The sequence below is a fragment of the Caloenas nicobarica genome, chromosome Z (assembly GCF_036013445.1).
Source record: "Caloenas nicobarica isolate bCalNic1 chromosome Z, bCalNic1.hap1, whole genome shotgun sequence".
Taxonomy (NCBI): domain Eukaryota; kingdom Metazoa; phylum Chordata; class Aves; order Columbiformes; family Columbidae; genus Caloenas; species Caloenas nicobarica.
Window position 1 is genome coordinate 18,873,261 of NC_088284.1, and position 22,349 is coordinate 18,895,609.

At 37.0% G+C, this 22,349-nt stretch overlaps 1 protein-coding gene across 1 annotated transcript in view; it reads right to left on the reverse strand.

Annotated features, from left to right (window-relative positions):
* CWC27 (CWC27 spliceosome associated cyclophilin) overlaps nt 1–22,231 on the reverse strand; it is a 109,791-nt gene extending 87,560 nt beyond the window's left edge. The window contains exons 1-10 of the mRNA XM_065655825.1: nt 22,090–22,231; nt 21,150–21,246; nt 19,452–19,564; nt 17,882–18,025; nt 17,050–17,148; nt 16,765–16,868; nt 14,602–14,671; nt 11,097–11,176; nt 8,368–8,401; nt 4,407–4,582 (exon numbers count right to left, since the gene is read on the reverse strand). Coding sequence (XP_065511897.1) covers nt 4,407–4,582; nt 8,368–8,401; nt 11,097–11,176; nt 14,602–14,671; nt 16,765–16,868; nt 17,050–17,148; nt 17,882–18,025; nt 19,452–19,564; nt 21,150–21,246; nt 22,090–22,131 — 959 coding nt within the window. The 5' untranslated portion in view covers nt 22,132–22,231. The remainder of the gene's footprint in view (nt 1–4,406; nt 4,583–8,367; nt 8,402–11,096; nt 11,177–14,601; nt 14,672–16,764; nt 16,869–17,049; nt 17,149–17,881; nt 18,026–19,451; nt 19,565–21,149; nt 21,247–22,089) is intronic.
* Between the last annotated feature and the right edge of the window lie 118 nt (nt 22,232–22,349).

Genomic DNA, 22,349 nt, shown 5'->3' on the forward strand with positions numbered 1-22,349 from the left:
AAGCAAGTCAGAAGAGTTACACCTCCAAAAGTGTTACAGACTTCTATTTTGAGGATGAAGCAAGTAATTTCTTATAGATACACACAGTAGATGATTCTTTTATTTTACCTATGACAAGCAACAGGCATACAAGAAAAACTAGGAATGCAAAGGAGTGGCAATATAGCTACGATTAATTACAGTAGGAGTTAATAGTAACTACTGCTATTACTATTAATCTCCTGATGATAGTCAGTCATGGCTTATAAGCTAAAAGAAATGTGATTACTTAGTTCAACTGTACTTCATAGGACTATTAGGAGAAAAATACACAACATGAAATATAATCACAGAGTTAAATTCAAGTGATGATAACTACTCAGAAAGAAAAGTCAGCTTTTCTTCTCAGTATGTTAGCTATTCTGGACACCTATTTCATATCACTATGTAATAGCACACCCATTATAAGGACACAAATAAAATCGTTGACTGTACAGTGAAAAACTATACAGTGAACTGTGCTCTATTTGCACACTGCATATCTTTCAAACAAGAAGCAGTGAAAATTTTTTAAAGCTGGTAACCAAAAATGTGTGGCATCTGAGCTCCACCTACAGGATGAAAACAAACATAAACCCAATATTTTTAATTGCCTAATGAGAAAAGGATCATTTGCTCTGAAGCCTTCAGATGACCATATTAAGCCACTGCCATTTTACAAACTTGATGTAATGCTGATAAATTTGATTACTTTTGCAATGATGGCAAACACTTCTTATATGTGTATACATTCCTTCATGTAAATATGTTCTATGTTTTGAAGTTTAGGATTAAACTTTCTAATAAAAAAAAAAGAACAGACTTCTGGAATTTCTCTAACAACTTGCCAGAATGAGTGGGAAATTCTTTTTCCTGGGGTTTCCTAATACAAAATTGGGAAGTGTCTCAAATTATTTTTTAAAACATACACAAAAGGTTCAACTGTGTACTGAAATGACTAAAATTAACTTCACCATCTAAGCACTCCAAGAACGACTGCATTTTAAAGTGGTCTTGGATCTCAGTACCACGAATTTGAGAAGGTGTCTACTGTTTCCTTATTGTTTCTCTGAAATAGATATGCAAACTTATGAGTTCACAAATGGATTAGTATTAAAAGAAACAACTAACACAAAAGAATACAGATTTGTAGAAAGCGATGCATGTTACTACAGTACTTTGCAAAAATATTTTTAGAAGTTCTATTATTTTATTAGCATATTTAAATATCTGAAGAGATTAACAATTCAGATAAGATATTAGGTGTTTCTTGGACCTCTGATATGTTAGTAGACATTACCCTTCAAGCTATGTATGGTGGATCCAACTTCTTGTTTGGTATTTCCACCTTCCACACACACATCTCTGTCTGCTTTGATGAACACTCATTTGAACTACAGTGGGTGGTGACGGCCCATAGTGTGGCCAGCAGGACTAGGGAAACGATCGTCCCCCTGTACTTGGCATGAAGCTGGTGAGGGGGCCTGGAGCACAAGTGTGATGAGGAGCAGCTGAGGGAACTGGGGCTGTTCAGCCTGGAGAAAAGGAGGCTGAGGGGAGACCTTATTGCTCTCTACAACTACCTGAAAGGAGGTTGTAGCATGGAGGGTGTTGGTCTCTTCTCCCAAATAGCAAGTGATAGGACAAGAGGAAATGGCCTCAAGTTGTGCAAGGGAAGGTTCAGATTGGATATTAGGAAAAATTTCTTCCCGGAAAGGGTTGTCAGGCATTGGAACAGGCTGCCCAGGGAAGTGGTGGAGTCACCATCCCTGGAGGTGTTTAAAAGATGGGTCGATGAGGTTCTTAAGGACATGGTTTAGTGCTAGAGTTACGTTATGTTTGGACTCGATGATCCTAAGGGTCTCTTCCAACCAAAATGATTCTATGATTCTAACTACATAAAGTTTGCCAATGCATGAAAGTTGGTTGACTTGCCTATACCTAAAAGTAAAATCATATGACAGGAAAAAATAATAGCCATTTAAATTACAGATTTTGTTTACTATTTATGTAAGAGGTAGCGGGATTAGCAGGTTGCCCAGAGAGGTGGTCGATGCCCCATCCCCGGAAACATTCAAGGCCAGGCTGGACGGGGTCTGAGCAACCTGATCTAGTTGAAGATGCTGCTGATCATTGCTGGGGGATTGGACTAGATGACCTTTGAAGGTCCCTGCCAACCTAAACCACTCCATGATGCTATGATTCTATGATATTGTGCTAGATCTTTCATGGCAAATGCTCTTGCTCATTTATCTCCAGGTATTAAGTACATTTGGTCTTCTCTTCAGGAAGCACAAAATTACAAGGAACTTTGGAAATAACATCCAGGCCTGAAAAAGAACTGTCTGGAACCTACTCAGATTTGCTCCAGTTACCACAGCTTCTATACTGTACCTGGTGTGCTTCTCAAATTCAGATCAATACTGGAAAAAACGTAGAAAAGCACACTGAATTTCCAGTGTAAATCCCACGGATATTTATTTTCTAGAGCTACTAAAATTCATTAGAGCGGTTAATAAAAATTTATTTTCTTGGCAACGTTCTCACTGGGTTTTTCACTGCTCCACAAAAAGCAGACAAACAGTAACACTTAAAATTGGTATATTTTAATATACCAATATTAAAATATTATCCAAAATAATGCAAGTGTTCCTACCACTCCAAAAGCACAGCTTGCTTTTAAGCACATAGGCCACAGATAGTTAAAAATAATACCTCACATGGAACGCTCAAAACTTAGTAACCTTATTTTTAAAATAATATACAATTCTTTCAGTAAAAATAATCAGAGTGATATCCATCACATTGCAAATGTCAGGGTGTGCTTTCCCTTTTCTCTTAATAATTACGTTTGTTTTCCAATTAAGATCATGATTTGAATGCCCACTATAACTAACAGCCCCTTCCTCAATATGATAGAGTTGTTTTTATTTTTAGCAGGTACATATAAAGAACCAGAATAACGTGCAAGCAGTGCAAGTCGGATGTGTGAATTTCTGATGACTATAAAACAATAACTGATTTTATTTCAGTTATTCCTTCTGTTTTCCAACTGAAGTTTCAACATATATTTTCTCTGGAAATGTATTATTATTATAACAAATTTATCCTCATATGTCTCGACCCAAATCCTTTACTTGCCAGTTACTAATAGGAATGGTAACTGCTAGGGAACATTGACTACTAAGTATTCTTTTGTCACAAAGAGTCTGTCCGCCATTCTTCCATGTTGGCAATATGGCTTGGCCATTATATATAAAACTGTATCTGCAGTGGGGGTAAACAGGAGAACTAAAAAAAAATTAAAATAGAAGAAGCATGGCTCAGTGGCTTGGTTCGGACGCACTTGTTACAGGAGAGAATCTAACACAGCCACTACATACATAGAATTTATTTTAGGCAAAGCCTGAATAATTTCATCAGGTAGTTATTTATGACAACTGTACAGGGTTAGAACACAAAATCTTAATTACTTTTCTGATGCTTCCTCCTGCTACTCCCTAGTGAGTTTCACTGAATAAGTATATTTACACATTAAACTTCATAACTGCTAAGACTTAGTTGTTCAGTAACTTCTGAAGCCCACATTTATTGAAATACTGGACAATAATTACCAGTAAATTTGCCATCAGGTCCATAAATATTATTAGGTAGAAATTTCCCAAGTAGCTCTGGAAGAGTGAGAAGACAAAGTTCCAAGAGGGCAAATTAACTCACTGAAAATTGAGTGCTTATCAGTATGGATGTTCACAAAGGCGTGTTCACAGCCTTGTGAAACCCATGCTTTTATGTCTGTAAAAAGCTGAATACGGCTACAGAAACATAATAATTTCTCTAGAGCTAGTTTAATTATTTGAATACAGTGTTACACTACTAAACACGGACATATTCCAATCCTGATTTTTCAATTGCAGTGCTGAAAAAAATCAGTACACTGTAAGAATGACTGCTGTGTTAAACCAGACTTTAACAGATGACTGGGTAGCTTTTACTTTCTGTAAGTCGCCATGATAGATGACCACCATGTATTACCACAGATAAAGAAGCTACCAAACTCCCTGTTAGAACTGTGCAGAAAGACAAAGTAAACCACGCTAGATACATCTAAATAGTCTTCATTTATAACTCACAGGGAAAAATAAAACTCCGATACAGAGTATCAATAAATGCTCAGTGTAACAAAAATGTAACTGCTTGCTTTAAACTGCCAAATGAAACTAAGAAATGAGAAAGCAATAGGCAATTTTAGATTTCCAGAGTCAGAGGTGGGGGGGGGATAATTTTAATATAATACTAACCTATCAACATAGTAACTGCATAACTGGAATTGAGTAGAAAATCTAACTATAAACTATCTGAATGGGAAAAAAAAAAAGCAGGACACTTACCTGCGACTAGTTGTTTTCTTTTCTGTCTTACTTTCTTCCTCTTGAACTGGCTGTTTAGCAGTTTCATTCGGATCAATTTTCAACTTTTTTGCAATGCGTTCTTTTATTTGAAATCTCTCATTGCTAGCCGCTTCTCCGTCTACACTATCAGCATCTTCATTATGTTCTTCTTCCACCTTTATTGATTAAAAATAATAAAACTTCTCCTTTAGCTTTTTTTTATACTACACAATTTTGAATATGAAAAGTTTTTCTTACAAATATCATCCCTTACAAAAACAAAACAACCCCACAAAAGCAAACCAAAACAAACTTCATTTCAAAGCAGACTTTTCAAATAGCTCCTTATTTGCTTCAGAGCAAACACAAAATTAGAAATACAATAAATTTCTTTTCATACACAAATCTTTTTTGTAACACTTAAAAAGCTAAAGCAGTCTATTCTAGACTGCAAATCTTTACAGGCCTGCAGAAGACCTCATCTCAATGTGGTATTAGTCTGGTCTGTGTTCATAGATCCAAAATTTCATCAAGGCAATACATTCAACATCTCCTGCATTTTCCATTAAAAGAAAACAAAACTCATTAAGAACTTCCTGCCACAGACCTATGCTACAGTCATGATGGGATGGAAGAGGTCTGCCATTCAGTCTCCACAAGGGAATTTACACATACAACACTGATCAAAAGAGGTTGTGGAATCAATCACCCTGACTTGCTACAGCGGCACACTTTCAGAGCTAGCAGAGGGAAGCAAAAGGGGATGAACCAACCCCGTTCAAAAACAATTGGAGGGAGAAATAAGTCATTCCACCCAGCAACATAGAAGAAGACTGACTAGATCAAGGGATCTAAGTTTGACTGCTTCCTTCCCTGAAAAAAGAAGTCTGCACAAATCTTAATGCAGGACGCCAACTCAAAGACTACATGGCACGTATCTTTATATTTCTTTTGTAGTGGTGCTAACTAGTCAAAGAGAAAGCATAAGATGCTACATGATTGTAATTTTAACCACAAAGCAGCAAGAGGCACAATTTTGGGAAGAGGAGGAGAGAGGATATAGACAGGGGAGAGGAGAGAGGCAATAGGGGTGAGGGGAGAGAGGCAATAGGGGTGAGGGGAGAGAGGCAAGAGGAGAAAAATCAAAAGGTGGATTTCAGATGTTGTATTTGAGCCACTGTTTAGGAATCTTCAGACTATCAGGCCTTGATTTTAAATTTAGACAAGAGAAGTCCAGTCAGGAAAAAAAACCTGAAATCTGTAAATATTCAGCAGAGTAAAATAGCTGAATACTTTGTCAATTAAATAACTGAAGGTTGTTGTGGGGGTTTTGTTTGTTCTTTTTAAATAGAGGAAAGACAAAAGTGAAACAGGATCAGCATTTTGCTTATTTTCCCAGAAAGTTATTGTTTAACAGAGAAGGTAACAAAAATTTCTGAAGGATTTGCCTACTTGATAAATTATCAGGGAGATGAGATGGCAACAGACTTGAATAGCAGGGGGCAGAATCCAGAAAAGGAACATAACGGGACAGTGTTCAAGGTATTTAACAGTCAAGAATAAAATTAGACTCCTGGTGGAGATTTGGTTAGTACTTAGGCAAGAGTTGGACAGGAGAATTTCTAGAACAGAAATAGACAACTCTAGACAAATTGCAATTGCCAAGTAGTAAGCTCATTAAAAAATACAGAAATCTGAGTAACGGGAAGGGGGTTCTATGGATACTATTTTAAAATTGGATAGACAAAAACTTCAACTTGACCAACTCAGCTAAATCCCCTACTTCCAGAATTATCCACCCCCTTCACTCTTCACAGGATTTCACCATTTTCTTCTAGAACAGCACTGACAAATAGGACATAAGCCTCCTCCTGAACCAATTACCTCCAGCAACTTTACTTTTTTCTCCTGCCCAGTCTCCTCCTTCAGTCCGTGTCTTTTACTCCATCTGATCTCCTATCTTCTTTCACACTCATTTTTCTGAAGTCTTATTACCAACTAATAGATTTAACACATTTCCAGCTCACAGTGGGCTACATGACAACTCAGGGGGGAAGAAGCTTTTCAGGTGGAAGACCGTGTTCCCTTAGTGACACAGAAATGCAAAACTGCCTGCCTGAAAGTCGTACTAGTTTTTACTGCTGTTGTTAACTGGGTGGAGTTGCCTATTATTCTCTTTGCTCTGGAAATAAAAATGTAACGAGAGATTTTGTGTCAGAGTAAGTAATGGCTAGTAAATAATAAGTAATGGCTATGATTTAGCCATTTGACAAGATTATTGAACGGTGGGGGCAGATATCAAGCTTTATCTATCCGTAGTACTGCATGAAACTTTCTGTTCAGTAACTGACAAACAGGGATAGGGCAACGAGTTGTGCAGAAAGGGGAAACAGAGGAGTGTCACTGGTGAGAAAAAAAGAAAATCAGTCCCGTGAACACATTACATATTGTTTTCACTAATGACTTAGGCACAAAAAGAGGTTTAACAAATAGCAATAAGGTACTGTTAACACAAAGGATTCGACTCACAAAGCATGAAATGTACGACCTTGAGGACTGCAGTAAGAGAAACAGAATGGTATTTAATAGAATGAACAGTAATTTTAGGCACTTTGGGAATAATAAGAAGAGTTTCTCTTACACGCTAGGGACTTGTTATTTGAGGGAGGTAGGAAGATCTGGAAGAATTATTTGCTCATAGAATGACTATAAAACTACCAACATGTCATGGCCATGTAAATGTGAAAGTGACACTGTGTTAACTGAAATAAATCCAAGAGAGATGATAAAATATTAGTAGCACTTTACACGAAATCTAAGGAGACAAAAAAGCCTTCCTATTACCTACTGCATGACATTATTATAACATTCAGATTAATTAGGCTGAAAAATAAAAATTTATATAAAGATTCAATAAAATTTTTATAAATATACCTAATATGTTCCTGTTCTGTATTCCCTGAAACCAGTTACTTTAAGAAAGGGCTATTTGAACATGTGAAGAATTATTAATTAAACGCTATTCTCAGAACCCTTCTAACACTTAAATGTTCATGCACATCAGGAATTACAAAGGAGAAGAGTCTAAGAACCTGAACTCATACCATATTTTGTGGAAAACACAGTGAACAGGGTGGATGCAGACTCTTTTGGTTTTGTTTAGGCACAAAAGTCAGATAGATTGTGTCTTTCCTTAACTTCCACAGTGCACCAAGTTACAGTGCAGTACCTGTGCATGGTGGACAGATAAGGAAAACAGTATTTTTCAGGATTCAATTTGGGGAATAATAGATTACATTCTTAGTCAAATATTAAATTCTTGAGCAACTCAAAGGGCTACCCCACGACCTATGGCTGGAGGCAAAGATATACTCCAGCTTGCAAGCCTACTCTGCACCACATATGACAATCTCCTTGTAATTAAAATAGCTTCCATGTTTGGTTGGTTGTTACTGCTTCATTATTCAGATTTCTTGTCTTTCAGAGGTCACAGTCTTCATCAATACTATTTAAGTGATAAATATTCACTGAAATTTTGTTTCCTTGAATAAATCATTCCAGCATGACTCATTTAAACACAGATTTCCCCTCAGAGATTGCAGTTATATCCTTATTCAAGACAAACTTAATTTTAACTTTTTTTTTTTTAGAAGCAATTTCAGGGCTTGTGTTAATGGTTTGTCACTCTGTGGTACACAACCTCCCATACCTAATCTACTGACCAAAATATCTTGTTAGCACTTTTTATAAACTGCGGTGAATAGTACGCAGAAGGAACCCTATGCTGATGTGAATGTTCACAATGGCCAAACCTTAGAGTTGTGAAAGGACCTCCAGTCTCTGCTGGAAATCTCACTTGAGCTAGTTGTCAAAAACCTCTAAAGTAACATTTGTTCCCCTAGGAAAACCTAATTCACACACAGTAAAAAACAAGACTTATTAGTAAAAAATTGTTACTTACCTCACTCAAATCCCGTTCTTCACTAGCTGCTTCACTAAAAGAAGAAAAGTAATCATTACTACTTTAAAGTACCAAAGAAAATTTAAAATATTGTTTAAAAAAACCCCACGTTCTTAAATTTAAAAAATTGTTTGGTTAGCTACTTCACATTTTAGTCAACCTAGTCATTTAGATCATCCCCGCATTCATCTTAACAGTATCAATTAGTAATATTCTCTATTGTTCAACTGTCATAATCCTTTCTAATTAGAAATGTTTAAAAACACAGGATAAAACCACAGACTGTCATATGGTGGATAAATTCTAACTACATGTTGAGCTATGCAAACTGAACACTAATGTATTCACTCTTGAAAGATAAAGAATTCTAATAATAAAAGCTATTATTATAATTAAACTTTAAACCAAACAGTTTTGGTTCAAGAAAAGGAGTATGATTGGGCAAGAAGACTGATTTCCAGGTCTGTCTCATAGGCTTCTATCTGGAATAACAAATAGACAGTCAAGTGCTATGACACAGTATAAGTGAAGTATCTTAGTAAACAAAAAAACTAAAAAAGAGTCCAGGAGCACTGTTAGACAAAATACACAATTGAGTACAGAATCATTTTTTTCCTACTGTTTGCATCACACCGTAGTTAAAAGAAAAAAAAATAGTAATTCACTGTTAAGATGGACGTTTTTGATGTCATCTCAAGCAATTCCTAATATTTCATTGCAAATAGTCTATATTTAGGAAAGCCTTCCCTACACAGGCATGTTTGACATGTGCTATACTGATAATTAAGCTTAACAAAAAATGTTTAATTTGTTACACAGCTACAGTTTAGTGTAAAAAAAAGTAATATATTTGAATATACTAAGGCTAACATATCTACTGTTTATTGTCACAAGCTAATAATAAAGACCCTTGAGAATTTTTCCATCCCACAATTTAAAAAAGAAGTTATGTTAGAGAAACAAAGCAGGAAATAGTAAAGGAGTCCCCAAAGTCAAGGCTTTGAGGTGCACTCTAAGTCATCAATAAGTAATCAAGGTCATCAAAGAAATTGTAAATTTGTTGGAACCAATGACATTAACTTAATTTAAAAAATTAATCCAGAAAACTCTCTGTGGAAGTTTTTCTTAGTAGAAGATTATAATGTTAGAAAAAAAAACCAAACCAAAACACACAAAACCAACAACCAACATTGAAAACAAGCAAAAAAAAAAAAAAAAATTTGTAAGTATTAAAGAAAATAGAATGCACCCAGGTCTCTAATTCTGATGTCAGTACTGCACAAGTAGAAGCCACAGGAAAAGGTAAAATAACCTACTTGGGATTTGTGACATGGCTGTAAAGGGAACTGCCTTACCAACCTCTGGGAGTGTTTTGAAGTGGCTACATGTGGTTGTGGATGATGTCTCTGATATATTTGGACTCTCAGAATCTCTAACCAAAGCTTTTTAAGGAAACTAAGTAGTCTTGGGGTAATAGTGAAGTCCATGCATGAATAAATGAATTATTAAAAGGCAAGAAACAAAAATTAGAAGCAAGCAATCACTTCTTGCAATGGAGGAAAATAAATAGTGTATATGCACAGTAGTCTGTGTTGGGTCTTGAGCTGTTCACTGAGCTCAGGATCAAAGCAGACAAACAGGCGTGTGACTGAGTTTTTTGATAATATTAAGTTACTCAGGACAGCAAAGAAAAGAGCAGACTGCAGAACTGCAGATGTACCTGAATGCTAAGACAATAAAATGCTAGATGCAATCTGAAGTATATGAAAGTAAAGCTATACACATGAGGAAAATGAGTCCCACATACAGGACAAGGAGCTCTCCACTGACCATAAGCAAATTCTTGGAGCTGATATATTTTCATGTCTCAGCTCAATACTCAACAGTTGTTAGAAAAGCAAATCAGAAGTTAGGAAGTATTCAAAAGAAAACAGAGAAGAAAACAGTCACCATCTTTATGTAAGCATATAGATTTATGATTCACCTAATTTTTAATATGCTGTTCAGATTTAAAAAAAATAAGAAGGTATTTTAAAAAGGAGCTGGGGTTGGGAAGAGCAACAAGAATAGCCACAGGTACAAAACAACTTCTGTGTGAAGGAAAGTTGAGTAGGCTTTAAAAGTTTAGACTAGAAAAGAGATGATCTAAGAAGAGATTGTGGTAAAGAGAGGTATAAAGGGACTGACTGCTCACTGTTTCTTCCAGAGTAAGAGTTAGAATTTATCAAATGAGGTCAGTAGCAGCCAGGTTCAGAATAAAAAGGGGAGGTAACTCTTCCTGCAGGAGACAGCATTACAAGAGACTGATTAAGTAGTTTGAAGAGAGCTCTATTAAGGATTACTAAATAGATGAACCACATCAAACTCTCACAATCCCCTGAGCTGAAAGTAGATGGAGACTGTGAGGCTACTCAGGTAAACATTATGCTTGCGCTGCTTTTATTCTTTGTTGTGCATCCACTGATGGCCAGAGCTGGTGACAGCATAGTGGGTTAGAGGAACATTTGGTCTGATCCAGCATTGTCATTCTTACTTTCTTAAGGAGTAACAGACAAACAATGAGAATACATGATGCTAATCGGGTCTAACACAGAATCACAGAATCACAGAATCACTTCAGTCGGAAGAGACCCTCGGGATCATAGAGTCCAACCATAACCTAACCTAACTCTAGCATCTAAACATCCTGAAAGTAAATCTGTTCTGGAAACTGGAAATCACATATTAACCTTTTGACAGCAGGAACTGAGCTTAGATGTGGATCATCCTTCAGTAGATCATGACTACTTTTACTTTTTCCCTTCATGCTCTGTTAAAAAATAAAAAAAAAGAAAAAACAGTGTTATAAATTGCGGTGTCTGAGAGAGTAGAAGGTGAAAAAGGATAATGGTAAGAAAAAGATAACTTGTTTCTCATTAATTTTAACCTAAGCAGTGAGCATAAACACTTTTAATAGCAGAACAACAGAGAAGACATTCTTTTCATGTGACTAGTTCCAGTAAGAGGAGCACCAAATTTAACCCATGGATTTAAAAGGTATATTTGCAATAGCAATGCATTTAATTTTAAAGTAAGGAAAAAAAAAAAAGATTGTTTAATCATCACGATCACTAGACATCATAAAGTTACATGGTCTAGCACATAAATGCTTGAGTGAATGAAGAGCTAAGAACTTTACTTTCCAATAATGGCATATGACAACTCAGAGAACTAATATGTACAAAGCAGTACTTATCAATTGGTAGAACACTAATTAGACCTGGGGTGGGGGAGATAAATTAATAAATAATTGGCACATTCAGAAACACGAAAAATTACTTCCTTCAGCAAGTAATTTGTGTGTGTTCATGTGTGTGTGTGTGTGTGTGTGTGTTCAGGAGCTAGATGAAACAGGTGCCTTTACCCTTGTAAACTTCTCCAAACAGACAATTAAATGAGCAGTTTGGGCAATGAAAGCTTCAGTTTAAACACTAAGCAACAACTAGTGGGGGCTACACTGTCAGATCTGCAAATGCACTAATAGCCTTAGTGGCCTTGAGGAATTTTACCTGGAGCTCCTCTGCCCATCAGCAGCATCATTTCAGCTCAGGCCTGACAACCGCCTTAAGTGTATCTGTGACTAAACCCATCTTCTGGATGGGCCTGGTGGACCCACACTTTAGGCTTGTTTCCAGTCCTGCCTCCTGTCCCATCTCTTGCTACTCCTGACTGAGCTTTCTGGATGGGGACCTTGGCCTTTGTTATTGCCTGCCTCTTCCAGGACTGTTGATGGACCCTGTTACCAGCAACCAACTCTGCCTGCTGTATCCAGATCCTGTGGGACTGTGTCCCTGTTGGTGAGTGTACTGCCTGTGCTGGAATCACTCTTGGCTCCTTGCTCACCATCCCTCAAGCAGACATTCTGCTCTTGCTGCTCCTTGACACAAACTTCCTTAATCATGTGATCTCTGCCTTCTATAACCTCCTCAGGTACACAAGTTTTCTTTCTAAGATTCATGTCCTCTATAATATAACCACTTACACACCCTCCCAATGCAGAAGAAAATTTGACCTATAACATTTAAAATACATCAATGGCTCTAATCCCTTGTCTAATCTCTTTCTGAAAGTATTAATTTGTCTCACTTTAGTAATGTTCCATGGCATAAGTATTCACAAGTATTCACAGAGAAAAACACTTTTTCTTGTATATTTATATGCTCTTTATCTTTCGTATCACAAGAAATAGGGAATAATAATTCCCAACTACCCTCCACCTTCCTCCATTTTTTTTTTTAATTTTTGTTCAAGCTACCATGGTCCATATGCCTAGTCATCCTTCCTGTCCTTCTTGGTACAATTTCAGCAGCCAGAGTCTAAGCTATAGTTATCACAGATCTGGTGATGCACTGCAGCAAAGGCAAAATATATTCCCTCACTTACACTAAGTGTAGTGTGGGGGGAACATGTTCAGAGTAGAAAATTGTTCATAATACAGAAGATAAACAAAAGACGTTGGGAGGCATTCTTAAGTTCAGTACTTCATTAATATGATGTGACTAAAACAAGCATTCTTATTTTTCACATGTAAACACAAAACTATTATACACTGTACAAATTTCATCCTGATATACGGTGCTTTCTTTTACTCCTTAGATAACTCTAGCCTCAGCCTCACTACACTAAAAATTAATAGAAAATGTTCCCTTTTCCCAGGTCTGGTGGAGGATTCTTCAGTTACTTGCAGACTTTCTTCTCAATCTCAGTCCTTAAAATTATACTTTTCTTACATTGAAAAAAGCAAGATTTAATGCATCTAGCAACCAAAAAAAGTTCACAGCAGGATTCTGATTTGTAGATGTCACAGAATCCTATTATTAGCTTTGACCTTCATTTTTTCTTATCAAAAACAGAATGAAAGTTGGTACTGAAGTCCATATACTTTAGTTTAATCAAGATTAAGATAATGTCCAGAACTATAGAGATATTGATCTAGACCTATTAGAAACAAGCAATGAGGTTTGCAAAAAAAGGTTTCATCCTGTTATAAAGAACAAATAGAAACTCTTCATTAACAGTTTATTTGGTTATTTTCCCAGCTAAGGCTAGTCCAGAATTTAGTCAGGACAAATAAGAAGATAGGATTTTAAGACTGATTCAAAGACAGCATGACAACACTGAAACTAGGCTTGTCACGAAAGAGATGTTCTATTTAGATCCTTTTAAAGTGAAAAGCAAGTATTTGGTATGAAAGGGAAGAACATCAAAACAACCAAGTTAAATGCAATATTAAAACCAGACATATGCCAAGAGCGGAACTGCAGATGAACATGTCAAAGTAAACAAGTGTAGTCAGTCTGACTGCTAAGTTGAAACAAGAAAAAAAATAGTTAAAACTACTGTTGCAATAAATCTCTACTATCATCCTAAGTGATATTGTCTCACTGTAATATTCTCCATCACTCTATTCACTGTTGTCTTTTCTATTTTACCTAAATCCTTAGGGCTGAGGACGGTTTTTTCATTTATTTTGCTACAGGACTCAGCATTAAATAGTCTGATCACTAACTGAAGCTGATAGGTACCCAAACTACACAAATAAGTTAGAAAGCCTGGAGCTCTACTGAAATAATTTGGTCAGCAGTAGAAATGCAAATGAGAACTTGACAAAGAAATTTTTAAACCAACGTTATTTAAGCGGCAAGGTCAGACTAGGAAATGTTAGATCAAAAACTACCTATGCGACCTTAGTTCTGTGAATGTAATATAATTATGCATTATATTTCCCACAATAACACCACCTCATTTTGCACACAGAATGGATATACAAAAATGTTGCTAAGAATTAGCTGGCAATGAACAAGATGATATATTTCAAAGTCCAACTATTTAACCATTGAATCACATTCTTGTAATTAAGGGGTTAAGAAGAATAAAGTACCTATCACCTTCATGAACTTTAAACAGCGGAAATATGAAGTATGAAATATTATGTTTACAGAAATGTAAAAATACTGTGCAATAACAGAAGGTACCTTCAAAGTTAGAAAAGTTAAAAATCTCTAGTTTTTCAACATGTCAAAATAGCAGGTTCATAAAAACGGAAGTAATTTCTGGCAGTATTATTGTTCTAGTAGTACTATTGTTCAAAACCCAACACAAAACACAGCAACAAGATTATGAACTTTAAACCATTTTATAAACATGCAAAAAAAGTAAGTAGAAGAGAAAAATGGAGATGATTTGGTACAGTACCTGACTAACTCTATTGACTTCCTCTTCTTCTTCTTCAGCTTCTTCCCCAAAGGAAAGTAGACTAAAATTCCTTTAAGAGAGAAAACACATTTATAGAATAGAATAATAGAATCATAGAATCATTTTGGTTGGAAGAGGCCCTCAAGATCATCAAGTCCAACCATAATCTAACTCTAGCATTAAACCATGTCCCTAAGAACCTCATCGACCCATCTTTTAAACACTTCCAGGGATGGTGACTCCACCACTTCCCTGGGCAGCCTGTTCCAATGCCTGACAACCCTTTCCGGGAAGAAATTTTTCCTAATATCCAATCTAAACCTCCCCTGGCGCAACTTGAGGCCATTTCCTCTTGTCCTATCACTTGCTACTTGGGAGAAGAGACCAACACCCTCCATGCTACAACCTCCTTTCAGGTAGTTGTAGACAGCGATAAGGTCTCCCCTCAGCCTCCTTTTCTCCAGGCTAAACAGCCCCAGTTCCCTCAGCTGCTCCTCAAAACACATGCGCTCCAGACCCACTGCCCTTCTCTGAATGCTCTCCAGCATCTCAAAGTCTTTCCTGTAGCGAGGGGCCCAAAACTGAACACAGGATTTGAGGTGTGGCCTCACCAGTGCTGAGTACAGTGGCACAATCACTTCTCTAGTCCTGCTGGCCACACTATTCCTGTCACAAGCCAGGATGCTGTTGGCCTTTTTGGCCACCTGGGCACACTGCTGGCTCATATTCAGCTAGCTGTCAATCAATACTCCCAGATCCTTTTCCACCAGGCAGCTTTCCAGCCACTCCTCCCAGAGCCTGTAGCGCTGCCTGGGGTTGTTGTGATCCAAGTGAAGGACCCAGCACTCGGCCTTGTTGAACCTCATACAACTGGCCTCAGCCCAACAATCCAGCCGGTCCAGATCCCTCGTAGACCCTTCCTGCACTCCAGTAGCTCAACACTCCCACCCAACCTGGTGTCATCTGCAAACTTACTGAGGGTGCACTCAATCCCCTCATCCAGATCATTGATAAAGAGATTAAACAGAACTGGCCCCAATACTGAGCCCTGGGGAACACCACTTGTGACCGGCTGCCAACTGGATTTGATGCCATTCACCACAACTCTTTGGGCCATAGTAAAACTTTAAATACTATTCTATTAACAGTCAATAAACTTTAACCCTGCTACTTTCATACTCTATGAAATTCTATGTATTCTTTTAAAAAAACTTTTTGTCCAGCTAAACGTACAAACTTCAAACAACTGTAACGTGTTGCTTTGCAATAAGCCACTAATATTCAGAGATGCTTGTTTCTCTTCTGTCATTGAGACAGAACAATCGGGATAGTAAAGCATCACTTAGAAAACGGTAAGATGGAATTTAAGCATTCTGCCTTGACTAATTTTCACAGACTTTTAAATGCTGACAACTCTGAAAATAGAAAAAAAAAAATATAAAAATGCAACCACTCTAATAGAGCAACAATCAAGTAACAAACTGTATTTTCAAGATATGATGGCTCAAAAAGGCATCAAATGTACACGCATTCAGAGAATGTCATTAAGACAAATAACGATCTTTAAAAATTTTTCAAATTTTTTTTTTATATTATTTTGGAACCACTCAGTCACAATAGGTTGTATTTCTGTCCAAGAGAAAACATACACACAGTTCAGACTTCCTATTACTTTTCAATGCATGTTTATAACTACAAAATTTCATTCACAGAAATGGAAATTTCCTATGCCAAAATGTTTGGCATTTTCTGAGTATTTTAGTGGAAGAGAAGTGGTAGCTGATAAAATAAGATCAAAAACTTCAAACAACTGAACTGTGACCAAGTTACTAGTACAGATAAACCTCAGTGCCACCTCAGTCACGAAGGATTGATTGCATCTTCTTGCCCGTGGGAAAGGCTTAAACTGGCTTTTGCCTCTCTTTTGCAACAAACTATCAGCATGGATGGACAGCTCAGCTGATACACAGTAACCACTTCAGTCAAAGCAACTAGATTTGTATAACCCTTTCAGGAACAGGGAAGTGGGTTTGCCAAGAATAAAGAACATAGTTCTCTGCGTTCTGGTAAAGCCTTGTGTCTCAAAAGCAGAAACGGAAAATTACCAAGCTGCAAATTAAAGGTGAAAGAAAATTAACCACCACTTATGTTGCATATATTTACTTTGTGCCTTTTACTTTGGACTTTTTAGTTTCTTCTTCTGGTTTGTCCTTCTTGAGCTTTCTATTTGGTCTTGGAACAATGTCATCAAAGGGATTAAACAAAACCTGTTAAAAAAGTAACATTTTAGACAAAACTTCAATAAGCATTTTGTTGGAATTAAATTATTTAATATTTTAAAACAATATATAAAAGGACATGCCAAGTTTTCATACTACAACATAGTTGTCTGAATGCTACCAAAGAAAAAATTTTAAAAGCTCAAATTTCAAGCCAGAATATACTCACCTCACTGCTTCTTATTTTGTGTGGACTGAGAGGTCTCTCTTCCTTGTCAACTTCTACTTCAGCCAGGCGCAACATGTTATATATTGTATCCCCTGTAACCTGTCAAATTTATAAAAACTTTGAAAGGCCTTGCCTATAACTTTTGTTAATTATTACACAAAATGCAAAGCAATTATTACATAAAGAATTTTGAAAATACAAATAATATAGGAGATACTGTAAGCATGTAATACTTTTAACACAGAGCAGGTATAATGTATAAAGTTTGGGTTTTTTAAATTTAAGAGCGAAAACTGAAGGAACACAGGTGGCTAAACATGCACTTTAGGGAGCATACACAAGGGAAGATGTCAAATTCTTACTGTAAACTGTGAAACAGGAAAACAAAAGACACAGTGAAATAAAAAAATAGTTGATTTACTTTCTTTCAATTGAATTATGAAAGTGCTAAATTCATCTTATATTTTTTATTTTCCTGATTCTTTTTGAATAATTAGAATTTACGAATAGAATTTCTTCTATTTTACTAGTATTGGATGAACTGATTAATAAGACAGAGCCAAAATATTAGTAAGACATTATTCAAAGGAAGCACAACACAAAAATATAATTTAGAAGAATAACAACAGGAAAGAAGATAATTACAGGAACAACCCATAGAAACATTTCTACCAGCTATGGGATACAAACAGAATGGAGACAGCTTGAAAAGCAGTTAAGTAAATTTCAAATGTACATAGCAGCAAACAACACTAAAACAGCCTTTGAATACAGAGAAACTTTTAGTAGCTTCTGTCAAACTCAAACTGGGACTCTAGTCTGTGTAGCAGACCTTTCCAAAGATTGTGTGCTTGTTATTAAGTTCATCTGCACGACCCAACGTAAAGAAAAATTGACTCCCGTTATCATGGGGCCCAGCATTTGCCATAGCAACAAGTCCTCTTCGATTAAATCGCAATCGTGAGTGGAACTCATCCTGGCAAAGACAGAAGAGAAAAGAACATGAATTAAGTATGTAACTATTTTTTGCCCTTTTTAAGATAGTGTTTATTTATATCAATATGCACACACAGAAAATATGCTGTTTATTTTTTTTAAATTCAGATAGTAATAAAACCAAAGTATTTTGAAACTTCACACCACAATTTTAGATAAAAGCTGCTGTTTTCAGCAGAAAATATTATTTTTAGTCAATGTTTTTTCTTCTTAGTTCATATAATGCAAACAAATGATCAATCTTCTCTTAAAAGAAACCATAAACACACAGCCAACAAACAGCAAAAGAAAAAAAAATCTAGAAACTAGGATATCAATAACAGAAAGAAATACGATTTAAGAAAAACTCTAAGTTCTGTCTTGTTAACTTTCACTTTTTCCAACCATTGCCTAATAATCAAGTGTTGTTCATTATTTTTGCTGGAATTTATTATTCTCCAATATTAAAAAAATCCAAAGCATTTCAAAAAGTAACTGCATTTCATACATTTCTTGTAAAACTATCATTCTTGTTAACCACTGTATATAGGGGAAAAATTCTAATTCATGTAAAATAACTGGAAGCTCAATAACAAACCACAATAGTACAGTATTGCAAAAATCCATAGGAAGAACATTTTCTGGACCATAAGAAGACAGATCAGGACTACTTTCAAAGCAAGATGAAAGGGATGAGAAATACATTAATACCACGGTAGTATCACAATTCTAAAGACTGCAATATTTAGCTACTAGCAGCAATGCTAGTAAATATTGGAAATGTTAGTTCTGTTCTCTGGTCAGGTACCAAACACTTTAGCAAACTTCATGTTTGTGTTACATGCATGAGTCTACTCAAGCAGCCCGGAGATGGAAGGCCCGGAGACAGACTATGCAGCTCCAGTCACAAGTTAAAGGTGCTTGCTTCAGCTGAAATAAAACCATCAGATAGAACAGAATGCAACTCCTCTTCATGTGTAGCTTCCCGCAGGAACTGAGCCTCATGGTTAAAGATGAGCCATGCCAGTATCAATAATAACCAACGAACACATAAACAACATTCAGAGACATTTGCTAAAGAAGATACAAGGTGTGTAAACAATGTATATTTCTCAGATACATTTCTGTATTTGAGTTTGCCACAGATCAACACCTACTCTTCATTCTTCCCCTCCCCTATTTTAAGTTGTGAAGTTCATGCTAGTCAGGTTATATGTTTATCATAAAATCAGAAGAGCCAGATTTAAGAACTCTCAATCCAAAAAGGTATACTGAAAAATACTGAAGCAACAAGTAAAAGCAATTACTGTACATGTATAATGTTATATTCTTAAGAAAAGGTTTGCTTCTTTACAACCTAACACAGTAGGAAGAACAACTGGTAGAGAACAACCGAAAATTAATGCATAAGATATACAGACACATACCTTGAATGGAGCTCCATAGACTGAATCTCCACCTGATCCAGTACCAGTGGGATCACCTCCTTGCACTATAAAGCCAGGCACTACTCTGTGAAATATTGTGTTATTGTAATACTCTGGGGAAAAAAAAAAAAAAGAAAAATAAGAGGATATTAAATACATGTAAATGGTCTCAAAATTGAGGTTCCATATAGATCATGCAGAGATGTCCAGAGATTGAAGTTCCAGAAAACAAGTACTGGATTCCGCTGTTGCCACTGGATTTCCTCCTCTTCCACTGTCTTGCTCAGTGTGACCGTATGTCATCTGCAAAGTATTGCTGATGACATTTATGACAAAAAAAAAAGGTGTCATACATTGCTGCTGTAAAAGACACTGCACATCACTGACAAGATGATATTGATGAGTTATTTTCTTTTCAGCTTTTCAGTGTTATCACTGGGATGATACTACCAATGTACTTCATTTTAAAATGAGAGCTAAAACTACCATGCTCTGTACCAGCCAACATCTCGTATCATTAACCATATCCATACACCAAATGATTAGCATTTTCACTCACCAGTATGGAATACAGGTGTCACCCCTTTCACCACCTATGCTGCACTCAAACTGATCATTTTCACAGAATGAAATATGTGGTACCTTTTGTTCCCTAAGTTGTTATATTTTATTTATCTATCACATAAGCGTTGTGAGATCACAACAAAATAAAAGGAAGGAAAACTTAACTTCACTTGACATCGATTTCCAGCTGATTAAAAAAAAAAAAAAAATCTGCAGCATGCTGCAAGACAAAGCAGGATGTGCAAATGTTGCAGCCTAGCTACATATATTCATGGATGGTTATACTCTAGAGTACTCACAAGAGAAATAACTCAATTTTTTTATACAAAGTATAGGATCCTACACAGCAGCCAGACAAATTCAGAATAAAAATAAAGCCTAGTTCTTTAACACAGCGGATAACTGAACTCTTAGGACTTATCAAGGGCTAAGAAACTGATTTATCATTGCAAAAAATTTCCACATCTCCAGATTAGGTGTAAGAATATGGAACAGGCTGGATCTGTGCTGGAGGCACAAATCCTAGACTGCTATTTTTCCTTAATAGAGGAAGGCTAAAAGAACTCTTAACGACTTTATAAATGCACAGATGGCATAACAGCAGCAGCTAGAAAACACATAAAGGCACCAGGTCCTTCACAAATTCTTGTTACCGTTTTCCCAATAGGGAGCTTCTCATTCTGGTACCCACTGTGAAGAGCATTACAGAGCTTCCATCAACAAACAACTATAGCAAATGAAACATGAGAAACACAAAAACAAAAAAAAGTAAGTAAAAACGATGATAGAGAAATGAGAATTTTGGAGGTTGTCCAATACTGTAACATTGCCATTTCATACATACATTAAAGAAGTAGTTATACTTTGTAAACACTTGCTGAAAATAAGCCTTCCCAAAGCCTCTGATATACAACTCCTCAGTTACACATCATCGATTTTTTTTTTCTACTGGGTTGCTTAATAACCTTAAAAAACATTGTCTGAAAGTTAGTTAATATTTTCTAAATAGAAATAAATTCATTAACATATTAAAGGTAAAACATAGTTATGACCTCTATTTTACAGAAAAGGCACAAAGATAACAATATTGCATATAAAATAATTTTAACAACTCCTATCCCATTCAGTCATTACCTTCCATACAAAGCTGGATGAAATTTCGACATGCTTTTGGTGCTTCTTTTGACCATAATTCTATATCTATATCTCCTGCTGTTGTTCTCAACAAAACCTATAAAACCAGACATAAATACATCATTAGTTTTATTGTAACTTAGTCACTGTGCAAATAATATCTTTGCTAAGTTAAACCAATGCTTCTGAACTCATTACATTAGTAACAGTAGTAGACATTCGAATGTGCCAGGTAGCTACTGCTAGTCCCAGACAGTATTGCCAGTTCTTAAGATACAGTTCTGAACCAATACGTATAACAAGGCTTTGAGGCCAATAAGCTGTGGTACCTGATACATGACAGAAAATTAGATACCCTTTATCGCTTCCATAATGAAGCAATATAGAAAAAAAAAAATGCCTTTAATCTCCAAAGACATTATACCTCTCTTATGAACAATACCATTAAATTAAATGAAAGATCATATTAAAATTAAGAACTTAAGATACAGTCAAGAATAGAGGAAATGAAACGCTTCAAGGACTGCTCTGTGTCATGCACCCCCACAGCACACATCGTGCTTTGGCTCAGGTTACACCTTCAAGGGCTGTATCACCTCAAACTAACCAAACCAGCACCACAACACGGATACCACCACCATCGCCACACGCATGTCCTCCTCACCTGTCCCCACCCCTGCACCACACAATTCCTTCACACCTCCCACACCATTCAAAAACAACCCTGGTGCACACCGCGGCCCGCCCCGGCTCCCCGCACAGCGCGCACCCCCCGCACCCGAGCGGCGCGGCCCCGCCACCCGCGCTCCCCACGCACCGCGCACAGCCGCCCCAGCAGCGGCTCCCCGCCCACAGCCCCCTCACTGCGGGGCAGCGCAGCTCCCTTACTCCCGCCGGCCTGGCCTCGCCCACGGCAGCCCCTGTCCCTGGCGAGACTCACCTTGCCGTTGGTGGGCGGCTCCTGGATGTAGATGTTGCTCATGGTCGGGATAAGCGAGTCCCAGCAGAGGACCAACCATCCAGGCCCGACAGTCGGTTACGCTTCGCCCGTGACGCTGCCTACCCCTCCGAACCTCCCGCCATCTTGGACGCGTCTACGCAGCCCACGGAGATGGGGAGGCCACTGCCCAAGCCAGGAGGAAGGACGAAGGGATGAGTCCCCCTTTGAAGGCTCTACGGGAGTCACTGAGGAACAAATTC